This window comes from Andrographis paniculata, unplaced genomic scaffold (assembly GCF_009805555.1).
Source record: "Andrographis paniculata isolate CXL003 unplaced genomic scaffold, ASM980555v1 Contig49END, whole genome shotgun sequence".
NCBI classification, from domain to species: Eukaryota; Viridiplantae; Streptophyta; class Magnoliopsida; order Lamiales; family Acanthaceae; genus Andrographis; species Andrographis paniculata.
In genome coordinates, this window is record NW_026137583.1 from 3,097,072 (window position 1) to 3,115,591 (window position 18,520).

Sequence of the window (18,520 nt, forward strand, 5' to 3'; positions counted from 1 at the left end):
TTAGTACATGGATAGAAAATGAATAATAGTGTGTATTAGTGACATGGGGATTTAATTAAAAAGAATGTGAAGCAATGATTACGTATTTACATGCGCTAACTAACTTTACAATAACTAATACTACATATTTTCAGAAAACGAAATTAAGTAGTAAATTAATTAAAAATTATAATTTAATTAATTGAGTCAGAAAGGGGGAGGCATTGCTTCGTCCAAGTCAGATTTGTTATTCCAAAGTAGCTTCAGTTCTTTTCTTTTCAAACCCAACACCACACACAGCCCTGCAATTAATATTTTTTGTTTTTACATTTATTGAATTCCAATAATAATAATAATAATCATAATAATAACACCAACAACAACGATAATATACACGAGAATTTAGAAAAATATAATTAATAAGTAATTAATAAAAATTAAAAAAATTTATTATTATTATTATTATTTACAATTTGTATTATATTATTAACATTGCACAGGATCCCATTTTCAGGGGATTTTATGCAAAAATATAAAAAAATATCATGCAATTTTTAAAAAATTCTATGCAATGTTTACAATTTTTAAATTACAGAGAATATCATTTCGACTTTTCAAACTACAGATAAATTCTAAGCAGTTTTGCCTTTAAATTTTGTACAAAACTTTATTGTATTTTCAAAATATTGCACAAAATTTATTTTTTTTAAGAGAATCCTACGCAATATTTTTACAAAATAAAATGGAATTTTGTGCAATTTTTAAAGAATCCTATACAATATTTTCTAAAACATAAGAAAATCTTATATAGTTTTTAAATTACAGCAAATATAATGCTGATTTTTTTAAACTAAAAAGTATATTATAAGCAATTATGCATAATAATAATAAAGATATAAAATCAAAAGCAGACCTAATGTGCATGGTACGAGGTAGAGAAGAGCAGGCTGGCCATGTCCATTCATCAAATACAGGCCCAAGTACGTCAAGAATAGCCCTGCAATACATACATACATATATATATATATATATTCCATTTTTTAATTTTCAAAATTTTCAATAATGAACAAGAACGTTGGTTGATCTAACCTGTTCCATAGCCAATCATCAACCAAGGAAAATACCCCTTCGCAGCTCTCTTACCATTTGCTTTGTCAAATCTAAACATCCCCAAACACAAAATACATTCATATTTCCAACACATTTATTTATTGAATAACCCGTCTTTTTAGTTTCGTAACTGGACCATTTTATCATTTTAGTCTCGTAAGTGGTGCATGTCGCAAACTAGTTCCATAAGTAAAAATTTTTCGTTGTTTTAGTCCTCTAGCTCCGGAGATGCCCGCGTAGCTCACCGGAAGCTACGTGTTCACTGGGTGTCCCGCCACATCAGCGACACCTGGCGGACACGTAGCCTCCGGTGAGCCACGCGAGCATCTCTAGCACCGGAGGACTAAAACAGCGAAAAATTTTACTTATGTTACCAGTTTGCAACAGCTCCACTTACGGGACTAAAATGATAAGGGCTCTAGTTACGAGCCTAAAAAATAGTTTACCCTTATTTATTTATTAAACAAAGAATCCACACAAAACATAACAAAGAATCCACACAAAACATAACATGCAACATATATAATAAAGATAGACGACAGCATATATTATGCATTACTATACAATGTGTTATAAATATGTCATGTTTTATATGATATATGTTGTCTATCTTTATTATATATGTTCTTTTTATAAAGTCGAGCCAAGAATGAACTAGAGAGAGCTTAATTACCTCCGAGAAAACGAAACGAGCAAGCCCGGGAATAGAATGTCCCCGAATCCTATCATGTTCGAGCCACCGTAAGGATCAGCAAGCCGGGGAACCCTCAACAACATGGGGATCGATTCGCCACCGCTTTTATCCCCTCGAGCCACCTATGATCGCACCATTTCCATAATTAGGACAGGACTTCGATCGAACAATGTAGATGCAATTAAGATTACTACTCACTGAAATCATGACGCTGTCTTGGAATATCAAAGGCGATAGGAAAACCCAAAAGATGTCGTACAAGAACGCGCAACACAGGAGTACTGTTGCAACCTAATCCGATCACAAGTTATATAAACGTAAACGTAAGCATATTTTCACAAACACAACCAAGAACACAGACATGGTGTCAACGCATGCCTTTATGTTTGGCAGCCGAGCCAACTGCAACACCGATATCATCATGCAAATACCCTGCCATTAAAATCGTCGATATTTGGTTATATATAGTTCAGAAATGCATGCTGCGACTTTGAACTATCGATTTTACGTAATAGCTTACAAGAATGTCTTGGCCTATCCAAGAGAAGGATGCCTTGCGAGTTGCAGCCCAAATAATGGCAAATAGCAGACAGAACATAAAGACAGCTATAGAGAGAATCGACGACTCTCCTACAACCGGAAGATTCACCGACTTTTGTCCCCAGCCGCAGCTGCATTTACTGCTCAAGACAAGACAAGACCAAGAGGTTAGTACAAGGTTTACAGCTACCAAGGTTTCTGAAAGAAACGTTTTTAAGTGTACCTTGAAACAATCGAAACGATGCAATTGTGCATTCCCTGGTAACCAAATAACAAAAACATATGCAGTAATAAGTTCAGCATATATATATATGTGTATATAGGGCAGATGATCAAACATCTTATATGACATGAAAATATTGGATATAAGTAAATTATTACCTGAACACCTCCAAGGCAGAAGAGTACAATTAGAATCCAGACGAACGATGATGACATAAAGAAGTAGAGCAGCAGTAGAAAAGTGGACGCTGATATCACAAAAAGTACAGCTGTTTTTGTGCTGATATACAGGACTTCTTCCTCTTCCTCCTTCGGTGGATTAGAATCCTGCCATGGGAACAAGAAAATGTGCTCCTTCGTATGATTAAATATGAAGCTTAATTTAAAGGCATAAATTGTAAATTAGTGATCACAAAATGAAGTATACAGAGGTAAGAACATTAAAAACATATACAACAACAACACAGGCGATGGCGATGATTATGTTGTAGTAAATTATACACACAAACATCTTGAATCAAGTTGGTAAATCAGCTGAAAATTATAAAAATGATAACATGTATATGAAATATATTTGAGCCTGATTGCACACACAATACATAAAGTCTTAATTCTCTACTAGACAAGGAAGAGTTTGGGAAAAAAATTATAAGGTGTGCTTAAAAATCATATTCATACTTCATCAATCTTCCTCGACGCTGATGAAAAAATTAAAAGATCATTAACTGATGGATGTAACAAATGAACATGAAAGCATATGAACCGAACTACCGAAGTGCTTATATTCAAAGTAAAAGATACAAACATAATACTAACATAGAAGAAATCCCACGTATTGTCTTGTATATATTCTTAATTATAACTTTTGTCCTGTTTTGCCGTCGTAATTTAATTTTGTAAATTTTAATTGTTCACAATTTGCTCCTAATTCTATATGTGAATCATATGTTGTTTGAAACTTGGGTTCAATCACTTAAACAAAGAGGATCAAAATCAGATGAAACTGAAACTTTCGAGACCAGATTATTTGCGTGTATGGACAAAAGCTGAAATTTCTCCTGTTCTTACTCGTCACACCTTATCTGAGTAGTCGTCATTATAGTTGATGCGCTGCTCGGATTTGGTAAATTCGGACCAAAGCGAAGCAGAAAGCACCGTACTAACAGACATCAGCCACAAGAAGACCACAGAGTAATCTACGACAGGGCGAGGTGGTGAATACAACAGAAGCTCCACTGAAACAAAGGCAAGATAGCATCTAAACACAATATAATCAACAGCAAAATCATGCTTCTGCACTCAGAGATCATAAACTATATGCAATGCATGTTCCATCAACCTATGATTTACAAGATTTTTCTAAACCATGGCTTACCTTTCTTACCACCATCAATGGCATTAATCAGTTCATCGCCATCTGATTTCGATATTGTAACCACTGGTATTATGACGTCAAAATCGTCGCCACTTCCGCAGCCAATCTCCACAAGACCTGAATTATTATTAGTCCAAGAAAATGAATCATCATGACAAACAATGGTGCAAGTCCATATCTGAAATCAGCGTAGAAGATACATATAGGGAAAATTGCAAATTTGGTCCTGCACTTATGGTCTATTATCACTCTTGTTCAGTATATTTCCTTAGCCGAGTTTTGTCCTATACCTTGCATAAACTTGCTCTTTCTGTCATTCCAATGACACATCTACACACACACACAAGGTGAATTTTTTTACATGAATTTTCAGAGGCCATATGACTAGAAAAGATATTTTTGTTAAGGTATAGAAACAAGATACAACGAGAGAAAAAATATGAGACTAGTGAAATTTGGTCATGGATAGAGTACTAAATGTTTAATTTTTCCTATATATATATGAAAATAGAAATTAATTAAGGTAGGTACCTTCCTCATTATTGATAACTACGAGTCCAGCTGATCCTGCCACTTGAGCAACTTTAGCCTTCGTTAGAAAGTCACATTCACCACGCACAACCACTGCAATAGAACCTACAAGCTACAACACCACACAACATTCGTTCTCTTCATATTGCACAACAATGTAGGATTAATTCCTTAACACTACTCTTAAGTATATACATAAATTGCAGCATGAAAAGTAGTAGATGATGTGCAGAATTGAGGAAATTTTTAAAAAAAAAAAAAAAGGAGAGAACACAAAGAAAGCACAAGAAGGAATCGAAAAAACCCATTTCTCGGCATAATTTTTTGATATAGAAAATTCAGAATATATTCTCAAGGTGCTAAAAATATTTAGGACAACTAAACTGTTTTCAGTTCTATCAATCTAATCTTTCTAATTGTGAGATATTATTGGCATTGAAAAATGAAATATTGATAATTTGTTGGCTACATAAAAGAATGTTAGTTGGATATGGGATCAATTATTGTTGATCAAATATTTACTTGAAGTTTCAATTCAATTTCTCACTATTTAATCTATCATTTTCCTTTAAAAACATCATACCCAATATCAATTTTCTTCTGCTCAAACCATCATATCCACCAGCTACTTTGACTTCGAAAACATCAACAAAGCTTGTTTACTTTTGATTTAATTCCCCAGCTTTTTACCATTCAATCTCCCAAATTCTTTTCGAAAAATCATATCAAACATCATTTTTTATTCAATACATCGCATCCAACATATGATGAATTGCCATATGCATCAGCATCTTGGCCAGGCCGACAGAGCCATGGGATCAAAAGTATTATTAAATTTTATCAACAAAACTATTTAGATTTCAAATTTATATGACTAAAAATGTTATCTCATACTCTGTGCGACCATTTTAGAGTGCATATCATATCATTGTTTCTGGAACAATGATGGTCAAATACGATTAAAAAATAAAAAATAAAAATCCCAGATAAACACACTCATAATATATTCTTTTCTTCGTAACATTAACTTGGAATCAAGTGTCTTGTTGGTTTGTTAATCATACTACTGTGTTCAGATTGTCTTGTTTCTTTAATTAAGCCACTACTCAGCATAAATCAATTCTAATATACATGATTGTACAGTTAAAAGAAAAAAATAAGAAAAAGAAAACTGACCTTTAAAGACAAGGGTAAACAACCGGTTACGGAATTGGATATCACGGCCGGCAGTCTTGAAGCTAGGGTTTCCTCCTCCGGCAATGCCGGCCCAAAACTGGCAAGCAATGCGCCTAATGCCGTCTCTTCCGCGCCATTTACCCACAATTTGACCTTCGCCTGCGATTAAAATCACCGAATAAGCAATCAATCAATCAAATATATATATATATATATACACACACGACCTCCCTCTCTAGACGATGACTTGTAATTATCAATTACTGCCAATATAAAACAGCTTACCAATTCGGAACCGTTTCTACAGGCGCCGCTTTGGCCTGCAGTAGATGCGCCATCGTCGGCGGCGACAGATGAATGAAGAAACAAGAAGGATATGAATAGGGGCGTAAATAGTAAGCGCGCGGGAGACAGAGGCGATGGAGAAGACAGAGAAGGTAAGGCCATGAGAAAAGGAAGCTTAATTTATGTATTATCAAGGTCTCCTCCTCCCAACTCCTGAATGTGTATTTGGATTCATCAAATGGATTGGCATCTCATTTCATGGCATTGAAAGTAATGCTAACAGTAATTGGAGAAGATAATCGAAATAATAACAATGAGTTCCATGAAAATGCGGGTGAGAATTTTCGGGGAAGAAAGGAAAAATACTTTTGGACCGTTAAAAGGCTTTCTAAGGCGGGAGGGTATACGTAAGGTAGGGAACCCACCCACCCTCCCTCCCTTAATTGCCTTAATTCAGTATAATCAAGACTCCTTTTATTTGTTGTATTAATTATTGTTTACATTTAATATTTATTTTTCATTTAAAATAGAAAACATATATTGTGTAAGTATAATTTCATTTGCAATTTTAGAACAGGAAGAAGATTTGGAAAAAAAATTATATTTCATATTGTGCAACTTTGAAATGAAATTGGGAAGTGTCAGATAATTAGCCTGAACACAAGTTTGACACAAATATTAAAATGTAAAAATCATACAATGGCTTAATTAAAACAATAATACATTAAATTATAATTATAATATTATCATAACGATATATAATATATAACTTAATTTTTTTTATTATTTATTATATATATAAATTAGTTTTTAGAATATATTATATTTTATTCTTACATTTTTATATTTCATTGATTAAAAATATTACAAATTTAAGATAAACTTCAAATAAATATTAAACAAAAAAATTATTGATATTTATAATATTTTTTAACTATAATATCTATTAAAATAAATTATTGCAAAAGTACTTGAACAAATATTTTTCGAAGAAGAAATGAAAAGAAAGGGTAATTTGGATATTTTGTTAAATTCGAATAAATTAGTACGAAGATGTTATCGCACCCTTATAATATTAGTAATATATAAAAATTATATTTATATCTATATTAAAAACATTAAATATTACTTCTTTTGTCACATATAAAATACGTGCACTTTTTTTTTTTTATTTGGGTTCATTTTATATAATTTGTCCCTTTAATCATATTATCCGGGAAGGATTATATGAAATTATAACGTTTTATTTTGATTTTATAAAATAACTAATACAATATATATTAATTTTAAATATTTGTATAAAAAGCAATTACATTTTATATAATAATTATAATAAATTTGTTTTCATCAATTGTATATTTTATCATCAAATAATTATATTTAATAAAAAAAAAAAGTATATGCATGAAATATAAATTAATTAGAAATCAATTAAAATATTGCATTAACAATAAAACAAGCACAATAATTAAATTATTTTTGTCGCCCGATATATTTTTCATACACTTCTCAGAACGAACCGGCCGAAACTCGAGTGGATTCTATGAACTTCTCAAGCAAAAAATTCGAAACTGTATTTAAAAAAAAAAAAACTATTCCCTCCGTCTCAAACACCTCACAACATTTGACTTTGACACTAGAATTTAAGTAGCTAGTATTAAATAGGATAATTTGAGATAATTTAAAAATTAGGTGATATAATTAAAAATAAAAATATATATTTATTTACGTTTATCTGAGTGATGTGATATGATAAAGTTAGAGCTGATAAAAATTGACCCGACACGACCCTACACGAAATAATTGAATTTGGGTCAAAGATTTCAATCCGATTATGTATACGGATTCACACAAACACGACATGATAATAAACGGGTCGGGTTAGGGTTGAGACTCTCAACTCGAACATGACAACCCGATTATAACATATTAATATTGATTAATATATTTATTATATATATAAAATAATCATAATTTAATAATTTTTTCATAAATTAATTTAAACTAAGTTCAATTTTAAATAATTGAACCTACTTTAAGCTCAAATCAATAAAAACTAATATAATACGACAACAAAACAAAAAATTATTTAATTTAAATCAAGAAATTAGACTTAATTATGTATACGGGTCAACACAAGTCAACCCGAACCCGACACGATAATAAACGGATTAACACGAACCCGACACGATAATAAACGGATCGGATTAGGGTTGAGTAATTTAACCCATTTAAAATAGTCAACCCGACACGAATCGATCTATTGCCGACTCTAAATAAAGTAAAATATATATTTATATATATATGTAATTAATTATTTCTAAATTTAAAAATATTGCGGTAAGTTCGAAGCACGTAAGAAAAAAATATTGTAGAATGTTTTGGGACGGAAGGAATACTATTCATCAAAGACATTTGTTTTTACCTGAAAAGTGTGACACTTGAAAACTTGTTATAAAGCAATTGCTTGTGGATAAGAACTAATGACCTCCATGTGTACAGATCGCCAGATATGTCGGCACTTCTCCAACCGAGCCTGCATGAGAGCGTAGAATGATCTCGCCCACGTTTCATTGCCTCCTTCCAAGCTCAACTCATAAGGCACAGTAAAACTGCAAAAATGATGGAATTTTTATAAGCAAACAGTAAATCAATTTAACTTCAATGGCAAATGGTATCTTTATGGTCTAGGCACATATCCTTGGCAACAATCTGGCTTTTCTGATCTGTCAGATGAAATTATCCACACATTTAAGAAAGAAAAAAATGTTTAAGTTCCAAGAAAATCAGTTATTTTGCTTATTGCTCATAACTCAATAATATTTATCAATCTTAAAAGTGCTTTGTGATGATAATTCACCAACAATCTCATGAAATGTTTAAGAACATTCAATTGCATACAAAGGTTCAAACAGTATGGGTGTGTTCGTTTGTAGGATTTTGACAAAATCCTACTATTCATCCAAAATTTTTCCTCCAAAAACATCAAATCAAACACCTATTTTTCATTTTTTATATTATACTAAAAATCAATTTTACATTCAAAACATCACATCAACACCTATTTATATCGCATCATACAATTATTCAAATTCAAAATTTTTACTATTCAAATCCCAATCCAAAATCCAAACCCCCAAACAATTATTCAAGATATTTTTCTTTTCTCAAACTTCACAAAATTTTTACTATTCACTCAAATTTCCCTCCCACAAACATCAAATCAAGCATGCAATTTTCATTTTCATATAACTATTCAAGTTTAAACTTTGTACTGTACAAATCCCAAACCCAAAATACAAACTCTCAAACAAACACACCCTAAAAGTTCAAAAACACAAGCCCCAGAAAAGCATCGTTAATGCAAACATCTAATGCTATATTCTGCAGATGAAAGGAACAATTATAACACCAAAGTTGGAAGGAGATTATTTGAGCTAAGAAAATACACTGAAATAGATTGCAAGCTCTTCTATTTTGATTTAGGAAACCGAATTGAAAATAAATAAATAAATAATTTTTGGGTTCTTAATCTTCATTTCAAACCTAACAGGCAGTCATAGTGGGCAGTCAAACCTAACAAGATATTTTCTTTAATCTTTATCATTGAAATTCCTATGTTTTGAAGTGCCATGTAGTGCAAGCTCTTCTTTTTCTAACTTAAGGCAATTCATTTGATGACGAGGTTCATATTCTCTTAAAATGGTCACAGAGAGCACTGCATATTGAATACAGACAATTATGAGTCTTACCTCATTAGTTCTTCCTTCTGAGATCCTTTTCCGTTGCTCCTATGCCATGTGGATATCAAACAAGATCATCATTATTCATTACACCTCTCAAACTTGGAGATTGTCCATCAGATGAACAGGCTACATTTGTAGTATTTAAAACTAAAGACATACATGTTTTGATAATAAAGGAATTTCAAGACTTTAGATGTGACAAAGTCGAGAAAAAAATATACTTCTCTGTACACAAATTATGGTCTTTACAACAACACTAATTAGCTATATGTGATTCCATTTGGTAAAATAATGAATAGCATGAAGCGAGATGAAAATGGAGGTGAAAAAGAGCAAATTGGTCAAGGTGAATTAATGAAAAAAAAAAACCCAACACGATATGCAAAAGTACCTGTCAACAAAAATCTGATAGATGTGAAGAGACTTCGTTGAGAGATTATACACAGCACGATGAATGCAGTCCTTTCCGAACAAATAAATGACAGGGTAGCCCAGCAACCATCTGTGATAACATTACAATGTTCATGAAAAAGACATAATTGGTAGTGTTCAACATAGAACACAACAAATGTTGACTTTGGCATCATGTACATGCATCTCGTTATGTATAGAGCCTCTTTGATTTCTCGAATGGACCCAGCTGCCACAAAGTACTGATAAATTTTATGAAATTGCATATTGTAATTTGAACATGTTCTATTGTATACTAATCTCTCATCAGATTTGATCAAATAAACTTAATTAAAAAGTTTTTTGAGTTATCATTATCATCTGTTAAATAGTTCAAAAGATTGACAAGGATCAATAAAACCCATACTTTGCTTGACCTTGATCAACTTCTATGGACAAATCTGGAATCTAGGCCACTTCATCTAGGAAAAGAATTTAACTCGTTCATTTGGAAGCTGACAGAGGAGATTTACTCATTAGAGAGTTTATTCAATCTATGGATTGTTGGGTTATAGACATTCATTTACCTCTATGCCACTTGGAAATGAAACCAGTCTTATATTTTTCTACACCCAATTTCATATTGCCTATGTGGATTCACTTCCTAAATTGTTAGTGCGTTCGATAGGTTTAACAAGGCTTTGATGATCTTTAATTACCCCCCTAATGCCAGCTTCCCAAATGTCGCTCTATGCACCTTTATCTTCCACTAACCAATATCCAGAGCCACCCACATAGCCAAAGATATAACCCTACGTGTAGCTGAAAGACTGAGAATTTATCCGTAGATTATTGACCAAGAAGGCAAAGATACCAATCCCCTACCGTAAGTCGAAAACCAAAAGTAAGCCATTCAACTGAGAAATCCTCGTTGTTAAAAATGACACCATTGTGCACTTTCCACAACTTCAAAGACTTGCCTTGTGGAGCCTGTCTCAAATCCAACATATTGTCCCGGAATATGTTAGGGACCTTCATTTAATAAAAAGCTCGAAAGCTAGGCCAAAACTCACAAGATGCCCTAGAGGGGTAAAAGATAAGGACTTTATATCTTGCTAGAGGCTGCAAATGTGAAGGATTGTATTGTTTGTCTCTCCAAAGTAGCTCATTTCAAGACTTTCTAATCAGTCTCAGTGCTTCAGGCATGCACAATTAGAGCATTAAAGGCAGATCTGTTGTTGGTTTTTGAACTTGATTTTATATCCTCTATAATTCCAAGCTAGATTCGCTATAATATAACTTCTTATCTTCCAAAAAGCTATAAAGAGCTGTAAGATGTATGCAATCACTGGTAAATTAGATCAGGCAGTGTATTAACTTAAATTAGACTATAATCTTATTCCATGTAAGACGAAAAGGTTACCCGTTAAGGGTTGGGATTGTGACCTGGCATTCTTTAAGGTGGCAACTGAGATCAACTAACACAGAATCAGCTTGTCCATCGGTAGGGGAAATGGCCTTGTAAGCACCATGTCTTTGCAAGTGACCACCGATCTTATCTGCAAGGAAAACTGAGGAAAACATTTTCTGAGCCAAAAGAAGCTGCATTAATGGAGGACTTTCTTCTGAACTTGTTACCATCTGGAATCACAAAATTGAGATATTATCAGAGAAGGGGAATAAAGAAGGAAGTCATAAGTTTGTTCTTTTCTAAACCTTTGGAGGATCATGCTCAAGGTTCACAAAGAGCGGCGGAGTCTCCAAACACAAGCTTGATTTGACAAAATCTGCAAATGCTTTGACATGAATCAAGTAGACCATATCATCTATCACCATAACACGCAGAAGCTCAAAGGCTGAAGATTCCTGATAGTTGTTTAAATTGCATATAGTGTATCAGTCATAAAAAAATATATAAATGACAAAATCAGAGTTCTCAAACTAATACTTTTGCAAGAAGCCATGATAAAAAGATGAAGAAAATGAAGGCGTCGCAAGTAATAGTTGACTAAAAACGCTAATACATTTGTTTTGATCATCTGCGTATATTCTGTTTCACACCACAAAACAACTGTTCATCCTAGCAATGAATATTGACCTTCTATAGGTTGACATACAATGTGTAGGCAAAAAGAACAGTTTGACAAGATAAACGGGTCTTCCAGCAATCTTGACATCTTCAATGTACGTCATTCATTTAGATCGATACAAAGTGAATAATGAAAGTTTACAACAGTAAGCATTACAACAACATGCGATAAATTAGAAATGAATTTACCAATGACCATTAGATAAAATAACAAAAATACAGCATTCATTTTGTTAATGCACTCATACCATTCAGTACTTTGTATAGCTCAAAACTATATCTTTGGCTGATGCTTGAAGATGCTGAAAGAATGATTATAGGACCTACCGTAAAGGCAAAAGCACACATCTTAAAGGTTGAAGAGTAGTCATCCTGAATATTCTTTTTCCTTTTTAGTGGAAAAAGAGGAACTGCATCTGGATGTACCTTAGGTAGCTATCAGTAAAGTGTGCTCTTTACAGGTGGGTCTAAATAAATTTGTAACACCATTCAGATGATGCTGAAAGATTTTCTGAAGAAAGAATGGAAAAAGTCACTGGGTTCATGCACTAAAGTAAAATATAGTTGATACATAGTTGTCAATCACGGATAGCAGTGTGTAGCGGTCAATATCTAAAATGCTATAGCGGGATAGCGGATAGCGGTATGACCGCTATTTAAATATTTAAGGATATATATATATAAAATTATTATATATACAAACTTATAACAAAAATACATAAGAAAAACCTATAAATTAATTTCATAATTATCACCCAAACCAATAAAAGATTAATATATATATATAATCATAACTATTAGATAGTTATATAAGCAAAAACAATTAGATTACTATTGTGTAATAGATATATCAAAGCTAATCAGATTTAAAATCTGATAAAAAAAATTTTTCCTCATTTTCATCCTCACTGCTTAATTACTTTCCTCATTCTCATCCTCACTGCTTAATTACTTTTGTCTGTATATTTTTTCTCCTCTTCTTCATTCTCATCTATTTATTCAATTGTATGTTTGTCACCTTGTATAATATCATTTCCCTTTTTAGAGTTAGAAGTACCTATAGCTTTCTTTCTCATTGATGTTTGTATCTTAGTGTAGATAGCAGACCTATTAGCATCAATAACTCCCCTAGTCAAATTATCATTGTGAAATACTAACTTATCCTCTATAATTATCAACTTTTTTAATTAACCACTCATTAGAATCATTCAAAACAATAGAACCAATCACATCATTGCTATCAAAATGATCTAACAAATTTTGGTTATACTTGATATAAATCAACTTTTGACTATCTAATTTGTTTCTTTTCTCGGAATGAATCTAAAAATTTAGTTAAAATTTAAAATAAATATTTTTTTTGTCTATATTATAATAAAAAATATACATCTTATAGGTTAAAGTAAGATTTCAATTATTTACGTGTTAATAAATAATTCAATAAGCTACAATCGCGATATAGCTTAACGTAGCAGAGTGCCGCTACAAGCCGCTACACCGCTATTGCGTAAACACGAAATCGCGGAGCGGCCGTAGCAGCAGACTGCCTTTCCGCTACGCTACGCTGCTATTGCACACTATTGACAACTATGGGTTGTTAAACTTCATGAAGACATCGATGCATAACAGCTAATGTTGCAGAGCTCTCTCCTGTGACAGAAGTTAACATGCGCTCTAGTAGCATAAAAAGGCTGCTCATCTCACCCTCAACCTAAAATGTAATGTAGCTAGTGACCTTTTTATTTAGTGATGTCCTTCGAAGATCTCCTTAGGATTTGTCAATAAAATTTTGCTTTGGACTAAATTTTATCCTCTTCACTCTTTCATCATCTCGCTGTGTTCTCTTTTTCCTTTCCAATCATTCTCACCATCTTTTGTTAGGTTTTTTTACATCACACTGACTCAATGAAACGAAAATAAGGGGAGCTTTATGCAAGAAAGAATATATTCTTTCCCTAATCTGCTTGAAGATTAGTGGAACTCCAGGTATACATGAAAATTAGGTAGCAACAAAATTCTTATACCCAATTTAGCTTATATTACTTCATGGATTTAAATTTGAGATATGCAACATATATTACCAATCAAGCAAAAATCAATAAACTCCACCACAGTAAGGTCAACAAATTATAATCAATAAGGTACAAAAATGAAACTAAAGGGAATAAGATAACAAAGTGATGAATGTAACAAACTGAACCACAGGAGAATGACCTTTCTGCAATGATTGAGAAATGCACAAAGATGATCTCCCAATTCAGGCATCATCCCACCATAATCCACCATGATGCAGGGCCTCATCCCTGCGAGCAAAGCCAAAATATCTGCAGACAGATATAACAAAAGGGATCAATCCAGAAGGGAAACAAATGCGAAACAAGAACTGAGGAAACTGCACAAACAGTTGAATTATTTCAATCTTTAATCTATCAATCGCCAAAGAAACACAATTGAATTTGGTTTCAAATTGATAACCAAAATAAATTAAAAAAATAATAATAATAATCAAACCCCAACAGTCAAAGATATTTCTATCCAATGTAAAATCATCAGAAAACTAAAATAGTATCAAATTCGGCTTCTCCCAGCTGGTACAAGTTGGGACTGACCGACTTGAAGTCGAGACTTGGAAGAGTGCTTGAGCCTCCATTTGATTTGAGATAGGGATGCCTCAATCACCCTCACGGTTCCTTCCAAACACAATTCTTCTTCAGCCATTCGCAATTCGGAAACCAAGCCCGCAGAAGTGGACGGGGGTAAAGGGGAAGAAATGAAAGAAAGGATGGGATGTTTGGTAAAATTGGTATTAAAATAACTCATTGTCAAACATTATTTTCATATAAATTTAAATTAAATTTTTTCAAATTCATCAAAATAAATGCACCAAACAATCAAAATCGCTTTCAAGCCATTGAATAAAAATGGTAAAAGTAATAGTCTCTCATTTTCTTCAGCTCTTGTGATCTCTTCTTCAATCAATTGAAACATAAATTTGTTCAATTCATGGTCACCATGAAAGAGAGAGAACAATAAAGAAAGAAAAATAAGCTTGGACGACACCTCTGCTGCACCGGGCAATGTCCAAGGAGGGTCGATAGTTTGGCCTCAATTAAGAAGCCAATCTGTGCGAATTTTTACAAACTTAAAACAAAAAAATTTAAAAAAAAAAAAAAAAAAAAAAAAAAAAAAAAAGTTTCGCTTTAAAGTGAGAGAATCTGAGATAGAAAACTATTGTATTTGCTTTTAGGTGGGTTGTTCGGGGGATTGGATTTAATTTTCACTATTCATTTCATTTTTTTTCCCCAAAAATATCAAATCAAACACATATTTTTCATTTTTAATATTATACTAAAAATCAATTTTACAATCAAAACATCGCATCAACACCTATTTATATCACATCATACAACTATTTAAATACAAAACTGTTACAATTCAAATCTCAACTCAAAATCCAAATCCCCAAACAAACACTGTCATTAGCAATATCACTTAATAATGTATTGTGGACAATTGTAGCATTTTGCTTATATGAAAAATAAATAAATAAATAAATAAAAAATAAAAACATAATAATAATTGTTGGATCAATTTTTGTGAGATAAATTTGAAATGGGGGGAAACATTTCACCAGTTTTTGAAATCAATCAGTAGCTAGCAATATAATTTATTTCTTTTCTTGTAAATGTAAGAGTTTTTATTTTTATTTTTTTTAAAAAAAATTCAATTAAATGTTAAAATACATTATATATTTTGATCTATAAGACTAATAAAACTTTGATGTGGAAAAATAACAAAGACAAATTTGAATTGGTAAAGTAATATACAAGATAAATCTTAGACACATAAGAATCCAAATTTAAATTTTTGTAAGTTTTTATTCTCTTTTATTTTATTCCTTTTTATGTAATATATATATATTTTTTAAAATAATTTATTGATTTTATATAGTTATAATATATACGTACAAGATAATTATTTCTTTCTAATATTATGTGTTTTATTATATCAAAACACTTTAAACTTATGAAAAAAATATATATAATATTTACGTAATTTTTACAATTTTTTATTTGATATAATAATGTTTCATTAAAAATCATATTACTTATTTATTACAATTATATTTTTTTTTCTTTTTATCTCAACTAGTGAAAAAAACTTAATAACTACACATGATTTCATATAATTATAGTAATATTTTTGTTATTATTAAAAAATTTCTATTTGCTATTTTTATTTATATAAAATGAATTTTTCATAAAAGAAAAAAGTTTTTTTAATTTATTTTAATTGGAAATATTTTATTTTTCTTTTGATGTGAAAAAAATTAATGATATTTTTTTTATTATTAAAAAATTTCTATTTACTATTTTTATGAATCAATGTATTTTAATGTATGAGAAGAAATATATACACAATATATTTAAGTAATTTATAAATATTTTTTTATTTAATTTAATATTTTTTTCATAAAAAAATATTTAATTTATTTAATTCAGTCAGACGTTTCTTTTTCCTTTTTATTTCAAGAGATAGTGACAAAAAAAATTAATAACTACACATGATTTTATATAATTATAATATTTTTATTATTATTAGAAATTTTTTATTTACTATTTTATGTATCAAGATATTTTAAGCATGTGAAAAGAAATTATATATTATATTTAGGAAAATTTTACACAATTTTTTAATTGATTTACCAATTTTTTTAATAAAAAAATATTTTTTTTTTCATTAGATTTTTTTCCTTTATTTTTTAACTCAACAGATGTAGTTTAATATCATAAAATATTATAAATAATAATAATAATTTTTCTTTAGGCAACAACAGAAATGAATTTAGATTTAAATATTCCATTAGATGAAGTCACGAGAATGAAGTATGAATTGAAATGAATGAGAAAAATTTAATGTCAATTATAGAGATGGAAAATAGACATTATCCCCGTCAAAGTGTACCAAATGAAGCTACAACATATACGTTATATTTAGAATATGTTCGTGCAAAGTGTTTTGGAGTCATAAAAGGAAAGACTGTGTATAGCAAAAAAAAAAAAATGCAGGATTTTTAATAGGAAGATAGTCTTGTGAAGGTGAAAAGGACGACAAATCTTCAATCAAAAAGTAACAAACTACAAAAAGAACAACTTTCTCAGAGTGAGGATCAAATTTGGAATATTACAATTTTTTACCGTGAACATAACAATGAATTGTATAGCTCCGATGAAACAAAACATATATACTGTAATCTCACAATGGATTGAGTGAATAATATAGAATAGTATATAATACACTGTTGAATGCCGGTATGCAGCCTGCTAAAGCATATATATTGATGAAGACTATGGCACAAGGAGAGACCAACTTAAGATTCATTCAAAAAGATACATGTGATGAAGTTGCTAGAGAGAGAAGAAATAAACAAAAAATTAGTGGACGTGATGCAATTGGAGTGGTACAACACTTTAGAAAAAAGTCACTTTATGAACCACATTTTTATTGGAACATAAAGGTGGATGAAGATGATATTACGATGGTAAATTTATTTTTCAGAGACTCCACATGCTTAACAGATTATGTTTGTTTTGGTGATGTCATTTCATTCGACACAACATACAAAACTAATAAAGATGGACTTGTGTGTTATCCATTCGTCGGAATTAACAATCAAAATGAAAATGTCATGTTCAGGTTTGCATTTTTAACTGACGAGAGTCAAAAATCATTTGAATGGCTTGTTGATGTGTTTCATGAGTCCATGGACAATAAACAATTGGGAGTTGTGTTTACGGATCAAAGTCAAGCAATCATGAATGCAGTCGACAACAAGTTTCTCCTTACTCATCATAGATTGTGTCAGTGGCATATTAATCAAAATTTCACATCATATTTTGGAATGTTGAACTCCGACTTAAAGTTCAAAAGATCATGGAGAAAGTGCATGAGTTTTTGTGAATTTTAAAAAGAATTCGAGGCAACATGACAAGAGATGGTGGTTGATCACGGAATTAATGAAAATAGTTGGTTTAATAAGATGTATAATTTACGACAAAGATGGTCAACTACTTTTAGCCTTGAGGTGTTTAGTGCTTGGCTTATGGCTATATCTCGGAGTGAATGTACTAATACAACTTTGAAGGCTGAAATTGGAAATAGTACTTCGACATTGCTACATTTTGTTCAAAGTTATGAAGAAGTCATAAGTTGTTGGCGAGCAAAAGAGAAGGTAAATGACATTGAATCACGCTATAAACAACCCCCACTTTTTAGTCCTCATAACCCGTTACTCAAGCAAGCTGTCATGATATTCACACACAAAAGTTTCAAATTGTTTGATACAAAAATGAGAGAAGTGTTATCTATTGGATGTGTAGAAG

The 18,520-nt window shown here is 31.2% G+C and overlaps 2 protein-coding genes across 2 annotated transcripts; both read right to left on the bottom strand.

Moving 5' to 3' along the window:
- On the bottom strand, positions 1–6,074 carry LOC127253043 (signal peptide peptidase-like 5). The gene is made up of 14 exons (XM_051277455.1): positions 5,913–6,074; positions 5,628–5,786; positions 4,452–4,563; positions 3,921–4,037; positions 3,623–3,780; positions 2,705–2,872; positions 2,547–2,581; positions 2,304–2,463; positions 2,162–2,215; positions 1,982–2,074; positions 1,763–1,905; positions 1,069–1,139; positions 893–976; positions 1–281 (listed from the first exon to the last, which is right to left on the bottom strand). Exons 1-14 carry the CDS (start codon positions 6,072–6,074, stop codon positions 187–189), a joined length of 1,611 nt encoding a protein of 536 aa, XP_051133412.1. The 3' UTR covers positions 1–186.
- A 2,115-nt stretch (positions 6,075–8,189) lies between these two features.
- On the bottom strand, positions 8,190–15,129 carry LOC127253044 (uncharacterized). The gene is made up of 7 exons (XM_051277456.1): positions 14,747–15,129; positions 14,352–14,461; positions 11,765–11,914; positions 11,472–11,689; positions 10,050–10,160; positions 9,665–9,703; positions 8,190–8,524 (listed from the first exon to the last, which is right to left on the bottom strand). The coding sequence occupies exons 1-7, from the start codon at positions 14,955–14,957 to the stop codon at positions 8,365–8,367; spliced, it is 999 nt and encodes a 332-aa protein (XP_051133413.1). The 5' UTR covers positions 14,958–15,129; the 3' UTR covers positions 8,190–8,364.
- Between the last annotated feature and the right edge of the window lie 3,391 nt (positions 15,130–18,520).

What these genes read in the sequence shown, in the direction of transcription:
- LOC127253043 (XM_051277455.1), bottom strand. Translation starts at nt 6,074, where the DNA reads ATGGCCTTACCTTCTCTGTCTTCTCCATCGCCTCTGTCTCCCGCGCGC. An exon ending in CTCGGCTGCCAAACATAAAG is followed by an intron (nt 2,075 to 2,161) that starts GCATGCGTTGAC and finishes TGATCGGATTAG; the next exon opens with GTTGCAACAGTACTCCTGTG. An exon ending in CCTCGTACCATGCACATTAG is followed by an intron (nt 282 to 892) that starts GTCTGCTTTTGA and finishes TATTAATTGCAG; the next exon opens with GGCTGTGTGTGGTGTTGGGT.
- LOC127253044 (XM_051277456.1), bottom strand. Translation starts at nt 14,957, where the DNA reads ATGAGTTATTTTAATACCAATTTTACCAAACATCCCATCCTTTCTTTC. An exon ending in ACAATCCCAACCCTTAACGG is followed by an intron (nt 10,161 to 11,471) that starts GTAACCTTTTCG and finishes ATGTTATCACAG; the next exon opens with ATGGTTGCTGGGCTACCCTG. An exon ending in CAGAAGGAAGAACTAATGAG is followed by an intron (nt 8,525 to 9,664) that starts GTAAGACTCATA and finishes TCATTTTTGCAG; the next exon opens with TTTTACTGTGCCTTATGAGT.